Here is an 18,287-nt window from a genome sequence, read left to right on the forward strand (position 1 = left end):
GCTATTTCAACTGGGTAGAGCCAGACGGAGAGCTGTACCGTTCTCAGAGAATTCGGAAATTCCTGATAACTGAAATTTTGAGAGAATGCACTACATCACCTAAACATTTTTAAAAATAATTATATTATCTTTCACTGTAAATAGTTGTCTGTTCGTAAATTCGCTTGTGAAAAACTTAAAGGGAGAGGGAGATGTGGCTAAGCAGCAGAGCGTGATACATGATGGTTGAGTATGAGTTCGGGAGAGAGTGGCGGTGGAGCGCAAGTCGAAGAGCGGGAGCAGCGGTTGAACGCAAGTCAAAACTCGCATTCTGCAGAGGTGGAGTGTGAGTCCAAGCTCGCATTACGGCAGTTAAAGGGCGGCAGTTGGAGATCGGCACTGGAGCTCTGGCAGTTGACCCTCAGGAGTTGAAGTGTATGGAGGTCTTTGTTGTCTTCCCTTTGTGTATAGTTTGATTTGACTAAATAATTAAATTACTCACCTGCCAAGTAATTGTGGAGCCTTGCAATTATTACACTTGCTCAATGTAGTAACTTGAAAAGTTGAGTGCACACCTTAATTCCACATCTCCTGAATGATTTTGAAAACTTGCTCTTCGCAAAATCCTATAATTTCAAAATTTAAATCTTGTTCTTCCTAAACTTGTACATTCGTCATTTCATATGCAGCAATATTCTTCAACATTACTCCTGTTAAAATCACTGTCCTCTAAGCCCATGTTTTGGTCAAGAGAGTTTTTAAATTTTAAATCTTTTGTGGTGTTGATCCAGACTTAATTGACACAAACATAGGATATGATTTTGGATTCCTGTTCAAATTCTCTGTAAAATTCCAGCTTTCTCCTGAAATTACCTTTCATTCTGCTTGATTCCATTATATGATTGCAAAAAAGAATGTACATCGTAAAACAAATAAATCAAAACGTCTTTAAAAATTCTGTGAGCGATATCTATTTTAGAAGCCCCTTGCTTGGATAAACCAATATCACAGGATTTGACTTGGTTATTGTTGTTATGAGGCAGATAAATAAACATGTCCTTCTATTAAGAGTAATGCTGCTCCTTGGGAGTATTTGTAAACAAAACAAGAACTGTAGGTTTTAGACACATAGGCATTAAGAAAAAGCATAGATCACCCTCTTCTCATCTCAAAGACCATAATCTGTCAGTTTGCTCCACTGAGTATATTCATTCTGATGGACTATATGGAATAACCTTGATGTATTTCATATCCAGAACCATGTGAGTAACTTGTTAACATCCAAGCAGGGGAAAGCTTGAACTGATCACCATTTCCTTTCAATCCTGGGAGGAATTCAATGAAAAATTATAGTATTTCAGTCCAGAATGATTCAGAACTCACCTATTCCATTCTAGATAAGGTGCCATCAATTTCCTGAACAAAAGTGGGTCTAAAGTGTTCAGTGTTGTATTTGATTATCTTGCGAAGCAAAAACATTATGGCTCAGATTCTGTAGCCGAAGTAACACTGAGGTCATCAGCACGCTTCATTATTAATGCATAAATCGGACAGCAAATTCTGGCGGCATGCATATAAAGTTAAATGCATTCATCGGGAAGTTGCAGTTTGAGTTGGCCTGTTCCTTTGAATCTTTGCTATACCAGTATCCTACTGAGAAATCCTACATTAAAGTACATGGGATAAGTGAGAAAACTCATTCCTTCAGATTTTAATTATTGTTGGAGGTTTTAAATGATTTAAAAGTTTAATTTTTTTGTTTTACTTCTCCATCTGTTTTCTTTCAATGCTACCTTTCTTTCCCTCGCTTTATTTTGTTTTCTGTACAAGGTTTGCCATTGAACTAACTTTCCCAAGTGACACTTTCTGGTTTGGACTCTTGGGCTGTGGGCAGAACCGGAAATTCACGCCCATTGTCAACAGACCTTTGGTCTGTCAGCTTTTCTGTCCCGCACGCAACAATTCCCGCCACAGGCAGGACTGGAAAATCCCAGTCCATGTATCTCTCTAACACAAAACCAGAGGGCATAGGTTTAAGGTGAGAGGGGAAAAATTTTAAAGGGACCTGAGGGACAACTTTTTCAAACAGAGGATGTGTATATGGAATGAGCTGCCAGAGGAGGTTGTAGAGGCGGGTTCAATTACAACATTTAAAATACATTTGGACAGGTACATGGATGGAAAAGATTCTTTTTCAGGATGGCAGCCAATGACTAATGGAGCTCTGCAGGGATTCGCGTTGGGACTACAACTTTTCACTTGATGCATCAGTGATCTAGATGAAGGAACGGAGGGCATTGTGGCTAAGTTTGCAGATGATACAAAGATGGAGAGACAGGTAGTATTGAGGAGGTGGGGAGTCTGCAGAAGACTTGGACAGGTTAGGAGAGTGGCCAAAGAAATGGCAGATGGAATATAATGTGGGAAAGTGTGAGGTTATGCACTTTGGTAGGAAGAATAGAGGCGTAGACTATTTTCTAAATGGGGAGAAAATTCAAAAATCGGAAGCACAAAGCGACTTGGGAGTCCTAGTTCAGGATCCTCTGAAGGTTAACTTGCAGGTTGAGTTGGTAGTTAGGAAGGCAAATGCAGTGTTAGCATTCATTTTGAGGACTACAATACAAAAGCAGGGATGTACTGATGAGGCTTTATAAGGCTCTGGTCAGGCCACATTTGGAGTATCGTGAGCAATTTTGGACCCAGCATCTAAGGAAGGATGTGCTGGCCCTGGAGAAAGTTCAAAGGAGAATGATCCCAGGAATGAAAAGCTTAACATATGAGGAGAATTTGTGAACTCTGGGTCTGTACTCGATGGTGTTTTGAAGGATGGGGCGGGGGAATGGGGGGCGATCTCATTGAAACTTGCAGAATACCGAAAGGCCTAGATAGAGTGGACGTAGAGATGTTTCTATTAGTAGGCAAGGCTAGGATCAGAGGGCACAGCCTCAGAAAAAAGGGATGACCCTTTAGAACCAAGATGAGGAGGAATTTCTTTAGCCAGAGGGTAGTGAATCTATGGAATTCACTGCCACAGAAAACTGTGGAGGCCAGGTCATTGAGTATATTTAAGTTAGCGATAGATAGGTTCTTGATTCTGCTCCTTTATCTTATATCCAAGATGCTCTATCAGAGAGTCGGTACAGATTCGATTGGAAATAGCCACCTTCTGTACTGTAGGGGTTCTGTGAATAGTTTTTGTGATTGTGCAAATAATTGCTTAAATATGATTTTAGCTTTTGAGGATCAGGCACTTAAGTAAGCAAAGAGCAACTTTTATATTGTGCACTATCAAGTTTTAATCAGATCATTATCAAAACAGCTGCTTTGAATCATATTTTCACTTCTATGTATGTGCTAAGTTTTTATTCTCCACGTTTAACATGCTGTTGTGGGGAAATTTGAAAGTGGTCAATTGTGTCTTAACTAAGACGATTCAAAACTCGCAAGGCAAATATCTCTGCCAAGACGTAACAAAATTTATTTTACCTACAACAAACAAAACAAACATGCAGCTGACCGGAGACTCTCAAATGGTTAATTAGCTCTGGGAATAGAGCTACAGAACCACTCAAAGATCTGATGTACAGAGTCAAATACAGATCAATTATAGTTTTTTTCTAATCAATAATTCCACCTTTTATTTGCTTAAAATCAATTTCATTTAACAGTCATGCATCATTACAAACCTCAGCCAACCATATGATACTTCATAGCATGGTGATATGACATTCATCCAACTAGTCCGGACGTCGCCTCACTTCTTGGCTCTAACTACCTCCCTGTTGCCTGCTAACGGCAGATGCTACCGTAAGGTCAAAGTGAACATTCCCACTGGCTCACTGCCAAGTTGAATAGACATATGTTCCTGTGTCCAGGGGCATATCTATCCTTGTGTCTGGGCAGTGAATGCATCTATTCATTCATGTTGCAACATACGTTCCCTTATAGGAATCCTCTCGATATGACTACTGCTGACTGGCGGTTCCCAGACCTCTGGGTTTAAACTATTGACATTTACCACCATGCCTTTTGGTAACTTTGCTTGGCTAAAGTGAACAATACATTTAAAATATATTTAAAATGTCAGCATATATGTTTTAAAATCATAACTACTTGTTTTGATTCTTTTACAGCATTCACATATGTGTAAACTGTTTGTGTTAGCTTTTAAGAATTATTTAACTCCTTACTGATCTCCTGTCCCCTGAAAGACAGCATTCTGCCTATGAATCTTATTAGCTGGTTAGGAATTCCCTTCTTCACATGCATCAGGAAAATTTGCTGTCCTATTTATAATTAATTTACTCTGTTGGCTATGATCAGCTTTTCTGACAATGTAATCTTGCTGCTTTTATATCAGAAGAACTATTTAATCTTTCTATCTGTTTGTTCAATAGAGTGCGCTCAGTAGCTCTTACACACTTGATGCCTTACCTGGTAAATGAAGAAGGCGCCTCCAATAAGCAGCCTGTGTTGCAAGGAAGTATATTGAATGGTGTGTCAGATTTGTACATATTGGATAAATCTATTGATTTGCAATTGGAAGACTCTGGCAAATCTTTCTTTAAGGTGAGAAGCTGCCAATTTTGTTGTTTCTTCTTTCAATTATACAGGATCCGAGAAGTACCTGTTTGTCTCTGCATTGACCTTCTGCATATAATCTATTTGTTTGTATGTAGTTAAAAATGTAATTAGACATGAAAATTATTCTTGTAAAATAATTTTCTAAAATATGACAACATGAAGTTGAAGGTTGAAAATAAGCAAGATATGCTACAACATAGAGACTGATTCAAAAACGCATTCAGCTCCTTGTTTCTCATCCACACAGGAAGATAGTGCACTCTTTCTCCTCTTTGTTGTTCATTCACGGAACATGGGCATTACTGATTAGGCCAGCATTTATTGCCTATCCATAATGGGTGGCACAGTGGTTAGTGCTGCTGCCTCACCGTGCCACGGACCTGGGTTCGATTCCTGGCTTGGGTAATTGTCTGTGCAGAGTCTGCACTTTCTCCCCGTGTCTGCGCGGGTTTCCTCCGGGTGTGTTTTCTCCAGGTGCTCCAGTTTCCTCTCATAGTCTGAAAGACATGCTGGTTATGTACATTGGCCATGCTAAATTCTCCTTCAGTGTACCCGAACAAGTGCCAGAGTGTGGTGACTAGGGGATTTTCACAATAACTTCATTGTTGTGTTAATGTAAACCTATTTGTGACATTAAAAGAAATAAATGCCGATTATTCTTTCCAAATGCTGCTTAGATGATTAGAAAGCTCATGATCACTGCTGGGGTTCAGTTCTAAATTAGCTTTTGTCTTGTTTGGACCCCTTATCCTGCTGCCATAGTTTAATTCAAAGTAGTGTTCTAAATAAGTGCTTCCTATATTATTACATTTATAAGATCAACTCTAAAAACTGAAAAACCAAAGACTACCTAGCGTTTGGGATTAGTTTCAAGCCACCTTTCTGCACCACATTAATGAGGTTGAAACGCTACCTTGTATTTCTGTTACGAGGCACATGATTTAATGCCCATTGTGTGTTTTTTTATATCCTGCAACAGGTTTTGACAATGTAAATCAGCATCATTTTGTGGTCCAGAATGTTTAAATATATTAAACGGGTGCTAATCGTTGTCAAAATAACAGCAAAGCTAATCATGCTTGCCATTATTTCTAAGTAAATGGTAAAGCAACTTCATATAAGTAACAGAGGTGTGGTTAAGTATGAATGTCTAAAAGATGCTCCTTGTATTTCGCCACTCTGTCAGCTTCACAAAAACCACATCTCACCTCACATTTTTAGAAACTTGCTGTATTTGCCTATTAATTGCCCATTTAACCTTCTGTAGAAAGTTAATTTCTATCATTACAAGTGTAATTGCATTTCAAAAAATGTGTTCATTATTAATGGCTGCCAAACAATCTCGCTGGCACTGAATATTAACAATAACAATTGTGAAGTCTCATTCCTTCCAGATTTGCAGTTTTCAGGGAGAGAACGATAAGTATTTAGGTTTGTTACTCTTCCTGTTTCCTCTCTCTCTTTTCCTGTCCTTATTTCTTTTTCTACACCTGATTGGACATTGAATTCACCCCCTTTATTTCACCCTCCTTTTGGTCCTTCCCGCATTTATTCCCCAATCGTTAAGCTGCATTGGCTAAGGAAATGTTCACTCAGGTGCTGGAAGCCTTTAGCAGCAACAACGTTGCAGGCAAAAGCTTTTTGGGCAATATTCTGACCAAATATTTCTGGAGCTCTTTCCTCTAATCCTTTAGCTAGACCAGTTATGACATTCATTTTATTTGAGCTAGGTCCAGTACCTTGTGCTTGTATATGTTAGATTTAATTTGCTATTACACTTCACATTTGCATACTTCAGCTCTGACAAAGAGTCATCTAGACTCGAAACATTAACTCTACTCTCTGTCCTGTCAGATGCTATCAGACTTACTTTGTTTTTCCAGCATTTTTTGAATTTGTTGCATATTTATCTGACTTGTTTTGTCATTCCTGGGGTACTTTGGATTCTGCTGCCCCGTTTAGTTTGACATTGTGAGTTTGATCAGTTTACATGGAGTTTATAAGTCTCTTTATTGATGTAAATAGAAACTGTAGTTGTTTTGGTAACGATTCTCGGAACCGTCCATTCACCTAAAAAGTGTACGGAACTACACTAGACGTTGCAGCACTGAAACAGGCTATTGGGCCCAGCAGATCTGTCAGTCTTTTACCCTATCAATATCTTCTTCAATCTATTTCCCCTCATACTTTTGTAACCTTCCATTAAATGCATCAATGCTATTTGCGTCACTCAATGCATTTGGTAATGAGTTGCATATTCTTACTACGCTCTGGGTTTCAAACAAAAATCGAACTCCCGATTGCATGAATGAGGTCAGGAGCTTGGTATGTGGAAGGGAGACCCGAGTCATGAGACACCATCTCACTAAGTTGTAGTACAATATTTACAGCCCAATGTACTGTGTCCCGCATTTCAGATTGCAAACAATTAAAGTATTTTAAATCTATATATACTGTTCCTAAATTATTAAAAACTCCTGGATTTAAACTCTAATATTTTTATATTGTTCAGTGATAAAATAATGTTAAAAGGCTGTGCTCATGATTACTGTTGTAACATTATATACTATACAACAGTCCCTTAGGTTATGAAGCTGGGAAGGACCCCTCCTGAACATGGTCATTATCTTGTTTTCATACATAGCCTTGCATGTTTCGCGTTGCCATATTTAAACGTATGATTCAATGAATTTTAAAGGTAATACTATTCTACTGTTTTTTATGCCCTAGGATGATAATATTTGCAAAGTGTATGAAATCCTGATTTCTGAGGCTGTTGACCTGACTCTTCGGAAATCTGCAGCAGAGCAGCTGGCTATTATGGCACAAGGTAGGCGCTTCCCATTCAGTGCTGTTCATAATTTTTCAAGCGGTTGCATTTTTACTGCCCCAACAGGCGAAACAGTTTTAAAATCTATTGTACTGCACAGTACGGTGGGATGTAATGATGTGAGGATAGGGCTGAATATTGTGCTAAATTGCACATGATTAGTATTCCTCTTTCTACTGTCAGGATCTGTTAGCAAAGACTGCAGTAATGGGTGTTGCGCAACATTAAGAAGCAATGGCATCTGATTAATAGTTTCAGTTGTGCTGTGATGGACAAGCACTAAATGCAAGACAGCCCTTTCCACACAATGAAGAGCGGTAGGGAACTGTGATCGTCCCAGGCAGGTGTCTAGTAACGGATATCTCGCAAAATGTAACCTGTGCACATGCAACCATGCATGAGGCAGGACATAGCAAAATAACATAAAACAAGAAAGTAATCATAATTCAAAAGGAGGAAAGATTATATTTGTTTGGAAACAGTAGTTGCACTTGCTCTCTTTTTGCTTTTCGGGATCAAGACTCAGCCATGCAGACCAAGAAGATCCTGAGCTTTATTCCCAATCTGTGTTGATTTATCTGACCACAGACCACACAAAGTATTAAGAATTACAGTTAGCCTCAGAGCTCTTGAGTTAGCTAACAGAAAGTTGATTCACAGTTATTGCTCCTGAGTGCTATCAGCGACATCTGAAGGGCGCATATGTGACCTTCATCTGAGGATAGTTTTGGGACGTTGGCCCTTGGTTAAATAGCCTGTTAGTACCCACTGCAGAGACTCATGCAAGAAGAATGGCCACTTGAGTACGATATAATGTGATTCGGGAGCTCATAGAGCTATACCGCACTGAGGAGTTAATTGCCTTCTGGAAGGAAGCAGAGAGGATTGTTTTTAAAAAATCACAAGCTATTAGATTCATTTCTTTTTGCTACTTTTAATTTAATAGCTTGCACCTCCTGTAAGCCTTTGTAACAAACTCACAGACATGGATTATCATTAAACTGCAGCAAAGGAGTATGGGCGGCACGGTGACACAGTGGTGGCACAATCCTGCACTCACCTGAGGAAGGAGCGGCACTCCGAAAGCTCGTGCTACCAAATAAACCTATTGGACTTTAACTTGGTGTTGTGAGACTACTTACTGTGCCTCTCAGCGTCTGGGGTTCAATTCCGGCCTCGGGTCACTGTCTGTGTGGTGTGGTGTTTGCACATTCTCCTTTTGTCTGCGTGAGTTTCCTCCGGGTGCTCCGGTTTCCTCCCACAGTCCAAAGGTGTGCGGGTTAGGTTGATTGGCCATTCTAAATTGCCCCTTCGTGTCAGTGGGATTAGCAGGGTAAATATGTGGAGTTACGGGGATAGGGTGGAATTGTTGTCGGTGCAGGCCCAATGGGCTGAATGGCCTCCTTCTGCACTGTTGGGATTCAATGATAATATCAAAGAAAAGGATTTCACAAGAGATGCAAAATAATAGTGGAATCAAAATAACTAAAACAAGTAGAATCATTTTCTTATCTAGGATTGCTTAATAAAATCTGATGAGAAAAATTATCAGGACATCAGGAACACTTGCAAATCACTTGCAAATCAAACCTTCATAAAAATGTCAGACCTCTTTGTAATACAAATGTAGCCAGGGTTTTACAGCCCTTCCCTCCCAGCAGTATACTGCGGTCCCACAGAACTGAAAGTCGATTTAAATGCTGCACTAGATTAAAGTTTATTTGTTAGTGTTACAAGTAGGCTTACATTAATACTGCAATGAAGTTACTGTGAAAATCCCCTCGTCGCCACACTCCAGCACCTCTTTGGGTACACTGAGGGAGAATTTAGCGTGGCACTTAACCAGCACGCCTTTTGGACTGTGGGAGGAAACACATCTAGACATGGGGAGAACATGCTGTATCCACACAGACGGTGACCCATGCTGGGAATCGAACCCCGGGTCCTTGGCGCTGTGAGGCAGCAGTGCTAACCACTGTGCCACCATGCCGCCCATGATATAGTATAGTTTTTGTATCTGTTATGCTTAAAATTAGTATTCATGAACATAGAATGATTCAACAGAGGAGAAGACCACTTGATCCACAGTGCCCTTGCCTACTGTTTGTAATATTTATCCAATTCTCTTTGAATATTACTATTGAATCTGCTTCCACTACTCTTTCAGGTACCTCATTTCAAATCACAAAATGCTGCGTAAGAATAAGTTTCTTCATATTTGTTTCTTAATTACAGATGCCAAAATCCACACCGTGTTGAAAAACCAGGGGATTGTAGAAAAGATCATTTCATTTACACATGAAAGTGTGCATAAAAATGGAAAGGTATGTAAAATACTTTCCAACTGTAGTTTGTGGTAATTGTCAACATGATTGTAACATTGATGTTTTGCCAAAGGTTTTGTAAAACAGCTTTTTAAAATGTCATTTATTTTCTAATTCTCTATAATCATTTTCAAGTCAGGAAACAACTGGAGTTCCACTTTTGGCTTGTATCTGTATTAAAAGCCTGAATTTTAGTTGTTAATCCGTAACTCATAAAATCAAACCTTTTTTATGTGGTATGAATGAGCCACAAGCTACAATGGGCTGCCACCATAAATGTTTCATTTATTTTTGGGATGTGTCACTTGGCATGACTGGCATTTATTCCTTGTCTTTAGTTATGTTAAGTTTGATTTGGGCCATCGGCAGCAGCAGAATTGTACTTGATTACAATCTGTCACTTCAAGGCCCGGTGTATTCCCACTCTACCATTGCACCAAACCTGGTTCAATGACAAGTGAAGGAGGGCAAGTCAGGAGCAACACCAGGCATACTTAAAAATGAGGTGTTAATCGGTGAAGCTACAACATAATACTATTTGCATGCTAAACAGCGTAAGTAGCAAGAAATGGACAGAGCTAAGCCACTCCACAACCCAAAGGATCAGATCTAAGCTCTGCAGTTCTCCCACATCTAGCCGTGAATGGTGGTGCACAATTAAACAACTCACTGGAGAAGAAGGCTGAAGGCTCCACAAATATCCCCACCCTTAAAGATGGAGGAGCCCAGCACATCTGTGCAAAAGATAATTGGATCATGGACTCAGCTGAAGCCTGTTGTGAATGCTTCCACCACTGAAGCACGGTAGCACAGTGGTTAGCACTGCTGCTTCACAGCTCCAGGGATCTGGGTTCGATTCCCGGCTTGGGTCACTGTCTGTGTGGAGTTTGCACATTCTTCCTGTGTCTGCGTGGGTTTCCTCCGGGTGCTCCGGTTTCCTCCCACAGTCCAAAGATGTGCGGGTTAGGTTAATTGGCCATGCTAAATTGCCCCTTAGTGTCCCGGGATGCATAGGTTAGAGGGATTAGCGAGTAAATATGTGGGGATATGGGGATAGGGCCTGGGTGGGATTGTGGTCGGTGCAGACTCGATGGGCCGAATGGCCTCTTTCTGCACTGTCGGGTTTCTATGATTTCTATGATGAAAAGTGACCGTGTGTATCATTTGCAAATGCCCTGCAGGAACTCACCAAGGTTCCTTAGACAGCACCTTCCAAACCCACAGCAACCACCATCTAGAAAGACAAGAATAGCAGATAACCTGGGCACACCATCACCTGAAAGTTCCCCTCCAAGTCACTCACCATTCTGACATAGAAATTTATTGCTGTTCCTTCACTGTTGCTGGGTCAAAATCCTGGAACTCTCTCCCTAACAGCACAGTGGGTGTACCTACACATCAGGGACTGCAGCGGTTCAAGAAGACAGCTCACCACCAACTTCTGAAGGGTAGCTAGAGATGGGCAATAGATTGCTGGCCTGGTCAGCGATGCCCACATCCTGTAAAATGATTTTTTAAAAATCACTGGGCCAGTCAAGAATTAAGCACATTGGTGTGGATCTAAACTCGTAGGTAGCTCAGTCCAGTTATGGATGGAAAATTTCTTTAAAGGACATTAGTCAACAAGGTCAATTTTCTTTTAATCCACAGCTTCATGGGCACTTTTACTTGTCTGGTAACATAACTACTGTACTACTGTGCCCTACTGAATGCCAAGAAAGGACAATAATTCCAATTTCTTGATATTTTAAACGTGTTCAAAATTAAACGTGACTTAATTTGCTTAAACTGATAAAAGGGAAAAAAATATTCTCATTGTCTAGAAATTAATGATGAGAGGATGAATGCTTAACAGATTCACAACATTAGCAGTTTATTTTAGATATTGTAAAGTCTCGCTATTCGCAAGAGGTTATGTTCCCATGAAACCGTCCAATGGTGGAATCGCGAACAACAAACCTGCTTAGATGAGAGTCAATTAGATAGATTCCAGCCATTCTAAAATTTGATGTATATAAAGGACCAAAGATCTTGAAGCTATATTTTTAATAAATTTAAAGAGAAATTTGCTGGGGAAATTGTTCTTGTTTTATTAAACAATGTAAAATTTGCCACACTTTCAGTAATGGAACATAGAACATTACAGCGCAGTACAGGCCCTTCGGCCCTCGATGTTGCGCCGACCAGTGATACCAATCTGAAGCCCATCTAACCGACACTATTCCAATATCATCCATATGTTTATCCAATGACCATTTAAATGCCCTTAATGTTGGCGAGTCCACTACTGCTGCAGGCAGGGCATTCCACGCCCTTACTACTCTCTGAGTGAAGAACCTATCTCTGACATCTGTCCTATATCTATCACCCCTCAATTTAAAGCTACGTCCCCTCGTGCTAGCTATCACCATCCGAGGAAAAAGGCTCTCACTACCCACCCTATCTAATCCTCTGATCATCTTGTATGCCTCTATTAAGTCACCTCTTAACCTTCTTCGCTCTAACGAAAACAACCTCAAGTCCCTCAGCCTTACATCATAAGACCTTCCCACCATACCAGGCAACATCCTAGTAAATCTCCTCTGCACCCTTTCCAATGCTTCCACATCCTTCCTATAATGTGATGACCAGAACTGTACACATTACTCCAAGTGCGGCCGTACCAGAGTTTTGTACAGTTGCAGCATGACCTCCTGGCTTCGAAACTCAAGCCCTCTACCAATAAAAGCTAACATTCCGTACACCACCTTAACAACCCTATCAACCTGGGTGCCAACTTTCAGGGATCTATGCACATGGACACCGAGATCTCTCTGTTCATCCACACTACCAAGTATCTTACCATTAGCCCAGTACTCTGTAATCCTGTTACTCCTTCCAAAGTGAATCACCTCACACTTTTCCGCATTGAACTCCATTTGCCACCTCTCAGCCCAGCACTGCAGCTTATCTATGTCCCTCTGTAACCTGCAACAGCCTTCCGCACTGTCCACAACTCCACTGACTTTAGTGTCATCCGCAAATTTACTAACCCTCCTTCTGTGCCCTCATCCAGGTCATTTATAAAAATGACAAACAGCAGTGGCCCCAAAACAGATCCTTGCGGTACACCACTAGTAACTGAACTCCAGGATGAACATTTCCCATCAACCACCAATTGAGAGTGGTGATGGACTGTGATCAGGAATTAAGTTGCAGCAACATTAAACATCCACGTGTAGACAATGGCAGATGACGCACATGCATTTTCTACTGCAGAATATATGTCATGGACACTTTCCTTTTTTAATTTAATTTAGTTGTTTTGTTTTCTATCACCATTTTCTAAAGTTGGCTTTTATTATTTTTTAAAACGTGGATAGGTGAACATTTAGGTCCACATTGGGTGATCTGGTGCACAAAAAGTTTTGCATGGATCAGTAAATTTGTGAATGAGGTAGTAACTAATGGCAGGGCTTTATTGTAGAGTTCAAGGGAATGTTGTACATACAGGCTGAGTGCTTTTTCTGCCAAAGTTGCACGCAATTATTTCAAGTTTCTTACTTTGGAGGATTTCCACCAATCCCTCCTGCAATAATGCAGTGCCAAATAGTAATCTGTGAGCCTACATATTAAGCATTCAAGGTAGTTTTTTTTCGGTGTGAAATTTGATAGAATCAAATAAATCTGACGATGTCTTAGTTTTGCTCCATAAATTGAAAAGTTGTGCACTTTTTGTCTACTTCAATTACTTTTCCCACTATTTGTCTATTTTTAAAATTAATTTTTAGTGCTGTTCATATTTTGCCATTGAACACAAAGCCATTATTGTATTTTCTACTGATTTCTGGTATTCTGTTAACATTAGGTACTTCAGTTTTCTATTTAGGGATGCATTGACTCCACTAATCTGTTTCTGTATCAGTTGCTGGAATGTTGTGTACAGAAACAAATGTTGGCAAACTATTGAGTATTTTAAGGGCACTTGAAATAACTGCTTTTTTGCTGTTTGTCTCCAACAACCATATTGATCTTATTTATCATTCGTATTGAGTGGAATAAAAGCTCATTTACATAGGTTAAATGATGCAAGCCTGGTGATTAAGCTTGTGAATCAATTCAGTCGTTGGGTTCTGATTAGATGCCTCATTCTATTGGCAGAGTTTTTTGTCTACTTGTGATGAGTGATGCATGGAAAATGGTAAATTGATGGCATTTCTTCTAAAAACTAGTTAAAAAATCCATTAACTGCTGAGGATTTCTTCTATGTTGTGCTTTACATTTATCAGAGCTCTCAACTAAATCACTTAACTCATGCTCAAAATCTTAATGTATATTCCCAGTGAACATTGTATATTTTTTCTTTCTCTGTTGACCAGAATATGCAATGCTTGGTGCTACCATGTCTTGCTGTTTTAAGAAAATTGGTTTACTTGGACCCGACCCTGCGCCACAGCCTAGCTCAGCAGTCCTCTTTCCTGCTTACCCTTTTCAGAGGTGAGATTCCTGAATTTACATCTGCTGGATTACATTCTTCAACTGAAATGTTTTGTCTATGAGCTCTCAACCTAAATTGGCAAAGGCTGGTGGGAGTTTAAGTAATTCTTTTTGTTCTGCCTATTCCCCTCCCTAACTTCACATCTGGTTTAAGATTTATTATTATGTACTATCCTATTACTCATTGCTTTGCACGTTATAAGTTCGGGACTACTATGCTATCTTGCATTATGTTGTCTGCTTGCTATTTCTCTGCATTTTTTTCCTTCTGTCTCTCAGCTGCTTCTTATCTTCACTTCTCCCTTTGTCCGCATTTGCTGCTTTTTTAAAGTATAGTTTCTGTGGGAACCAATCAGAAAAGGAGCAATGGAAGGCTGCAGCCATGTCACATTTTCCGCAGAGGGCTGCATGGAAAATGAGATATGTATTCCTCAGTGATTCCCTTCCTTTTCTCACTCGTATTACTTCTTTCCCAACCCCTTTGACTTTCCACTACACCTTCTCACTCCCATCATTCTCGCCATTCATTTTATTGCCACTCCTACCTTTTGTCCTCTGACTCACTCAGCCCTTGTATCCTCCCCCTCTCTTGACTCTTCCCACTTCATCCACTCTTCTCGCTCTCATTACAGCATTACAAGTTCCCGTGGCCAGTTTCTATTATGAATGGACATAGAAATTTATAATGGAAGATTTTGTAAGGAGATGTTTGTAGTCTGATGGATATGTCACCTCCCATGGTGCTGCTCATATATCTTTTAAGGTCTGAATCTGATTGTATCTAGTGTCAGGAATATATAGGTAGGTGTAAGGGTTCTCTATTTGTGTTATTAAATATTAGAAATAAGGTATATAGATATGTGTGTTTAATTCAGTATTTCTGGGTAAGAGGAGTAAAACTCTAGTTAGATTCATGGTGGACAAAGGTAGTTGAGGGTATATGTGGGGGATTTTGGTCAGTTCAAACTGTGCTTCTGTTGTGCTTAGGGAGGATTACGGCATGAAATGTAAACAACTTGGGAGAAATAAAATGTCTTAGCAACCAGGGGAACCTTTAGGTTGGGAAGGTGTTTTAAGTGTTTTTCAGCTGAATTTATAGCAGTTGGTTTTAGAAAGCTAGAGAGGGAGTGTCTCTCAGCTTTGCTAGAAGAAAAGCCATGCCATGGAGCAATGGTTAAGAAAACAAGTGCCAGAAACACACAGAACAGCTATTTAAGGAAACTAGAGAAATGAAGAATGTCTTCAAGAAGTCTGAAGTTAAAGGCACAAAGAGGAACTGGAACTAGAACAGAGTACTGTCCAGTAAAGCCACAGATAAAGCTAAAAATAAGTTGGCTCATGAGAGGCCAGAAAGATATCTGAAGTTGTTCTGAGGCTTATAAGATTTCACTACAGTTTGTGAGACATTTGAAGTAATTGTGAAAATTGGTGGCTGGATCTGGGAGTTGGTGTCAAAGCATTTAAAACAAAGAAAACCTGAAAGGAGAGGTGGACAACCTGGACCTGGATCCCTTGCTAAAAGGTGGAATGGAAGTTTGGGTTGGAGCAGATTCGTAGTGCCAACAGCTGATGGAAAGCATTGTTTGAAAGAAGATTTTAAAGTGTATTTTTGGGAGTGGAGTTTGTAAACCCAACTGTGACAATCATCTGGGGGAACTGTGAGAAAAATTCACTAAAGGTCAGTTCAGTAGCATTGGCCATTTGTTTCAGTGAGGGTATTATCTTTGACAACTGTACACATTTCTGAAGCTAAGGCGGGAGTATAGTAGTATTGTATCACAATCAAACTTTACATGTTTAATTTCTTTCTTGTTAAAACAAATTAGAAGTCCTGTGACTCTGTTCCTCCATATTTTCCAAAGAAAAGTAAGAGTTATGATTTTTGAGCCAGGGTTTCATTTTGGAATCTTCCCGTCCAGTAGTAACACCAATGGTATCGTAACATTAGTTGCTGAGGTAGAGCTGTGTACAGTATGAGCTGGCTCTGCAAGACATTGCTGAGATACTCCTCATTGGGAAGTTTCATATCCTGAGGGGGTTTGTTAAGTGAGTTTTTGTAGAGTGGCATGTTCTTGGTAATTCCTTATTCTTAGCCTTGAGGAAAAGGATATAAATATTAGGGGAAGAAACAGCAGAGGATGGCTTATGCTTTTTTCCATATATATAATTTTGACACTTTGAACTATGATAGGTTTGCACACTCAATGCAAGATTTATGAACTAAGTCTTTTTTTAAGTTTCATTGGAAATCTCCATTCTAGGCCTGCAATGAACTTCAGACTAATCTGAAAGTTGATCCAGAGCTGCCTGTCCTTTGAGGGAGAAAGGAGGAAGAAGTGCATTACTCATGCACAGTGGTTCAGTAGAGGGTTTGGAATGAAATGAATAGTAGAAAATTTCCAATTATGCGATATTAAGCACAGAAATTGTAAATTTTTATACATTTTTGTTTCATTTTATTTGCTGTCAGCATAGGTAGTTTATTGCATCTGAAAATTCATTTTTCTCAGTTGTCTTTTTGTAATTCAAAATAGAAAGTGCTGTCGTTAGTTATGGCCCCGATTTTACAAATAGGTTCCATATCCGAGTTACCTTCAGAAAGAAAACTATGAACGTGTAAGCAGTCATATGAGCACACATTTTGTGACACTAACCCAACTTGTATCTGTACTTCAGAGTGAAAAAAAATGCCTTAGATTCGTAAACTTGTGCTTGAATTGTTAAACATGCATGACCTGCAGTTTGTTAACTCTTACCTTCGTTTCTTGTTTCACAGCAGGATCTTGGGGTTCAAGTCCATAGCTCCCTGAAAGTGGCTGCACAAGTAGATAGGGTGGTAAAGAAGGCATATGGCATGCTTGCCTTTATTGGCCGGGCATTGAGTACAAGAGCACGGATGTCATGTTGCAGCTTTCTAAAACTTTGGTTAGGCCTCACTTAGAATATTGCATTCAATTCTGATCGCCACAATACAGGAAGGATATGGAGAGGGTGCAGAAGAGGTTCACCAGGATGCTGACTAGATTAGAGGGTATGAGCTATAAGAGAGACTGGACAGACTCGGGTTGTTTTCTCTGTAGCGGCGAAGGCTGAGGGGAGACCTGATAGAAGTCTATAAATTGTGAGAGGCATAGATAGGGTTGGCAGTCAGAATCTTTTCCCCAGAGTTGAAATGTATAATACTAGGGGGCATGCACTGAAGGTGAGAGGGGGAAAGTTCAAAGGAGATGTGAGGGACAAGTTTCTTACACAGAGTGGTAGGTGCCTGGAATGCGCCGCCAGGAGTGGTGTTGCAGACAGATACGATAGAGGCATTAAAAGGGCTTTTAGATAAGCACATGAATATGCAAAGAATAGAGGGATATGGACCAAGGGCAGGCAGAAGGGATTAGTTTAATTTGGTGTCATGTTTGGCACAACATTATGGGCCGAAGGGCCTGTTCTTGTGCTGTACTTTTCTATGTTCAACGTAATGTGATTTGCATTCGATTGTGAAATTATAGTTGTGAAATATTGCACATCAAAATGCATCATTTGACTGGCAGTATGCACGTGAAAAATATCAGCAGTCTGCAGTTGAATTGAAACCATATACTGCACCTTGTTTCATGGATGATGATGTTCCACCAATATGTCATTTATTTTTGCCCATTCAGTGTCCCTAGTTTTGCAGAAAGACAAAGGTACTCTTACTGAAGTGGCAGCTTTACTAACTCTTCTGCTGTTTGATGAAGTAGCCCGGATAGATTCTTGGTAAGACAAAACAAGTTGTCAACTTCAATGCTGAACCAGTAAAATTTAATGTTCTAAATAATATAGTGTACACTTGTTATTTAATTTGCTCATTTTAAATGATGTTCTTAATGTCAGGCTTAAAAAAACGGCAAGATGATATCTAAGATTTGAATAAGTATTTGTGGGTTCTGATGTATAGTTGTGTTGACCAGTGTATATTTGTTATCAGTTTCAGTTAAACAATTGGTAAATGTAATGTTTAACTTTTTGCTTTGTTTTAGTACTCTGGAGAGGTTCTAATTAGTCTTTGACTTTTGTGAGCATTTTTCAGCTCATTCAGATACTCATGGGTCAAATCT

The 18,287-nt window shown here is 39.8% G+C and overlaps 1 protein-coding gene across 2 annotated transcripts in view; it reads left to right on the top strand.

The window, feature by feature from the left end:
* Window positions 1-18,287, top strand: part of rttn (rotatin) — a 224,289-nt gene that overhangs the window by 80,256 nt on the left and 125,746 nt on the right. For both annotated transcript variants that reach the window (XM_078217148.1, XM_078217147.1), the window contains 5 exons: window positions 4,377-4,548; window positions 7,294-7,393; window positions 9,629-9,717; window positions 14,076-14,193; window positions 17,850-17,946. In XM_078217148.1, coding sequence (XP_078073274.1) covers window positions 4,377-4,548; window positions 7,294-7,393; window positions 9,629-9,717; window positions 14,076-14,193; window positions 17,850-17,946 — 576 coding nt within the window. The remainder of the gene's footprint in view (window positions 1-4,376; window positions 4,549-7,293; window positions 7,394-9,628; window positions 9,718-14,075; window positions 14,194-17,849; window positions 17,947-18,287) is intronic.

The sequence above is a fragment of the Mustelus asterias genome, chromosome 7 (assembly GCF_964213995.1).
Source record: "Mustelus asterias chromosome 7, sMusAst1.hap1.1, whole genome shotgun sequence".
Taxonomy (NCBI): Eukaryota; Metazoa; Chordata; class Chondrichthyes; order Carcharhiniformes; family Triakidae; genus Mustelus; species Mustelus asterias.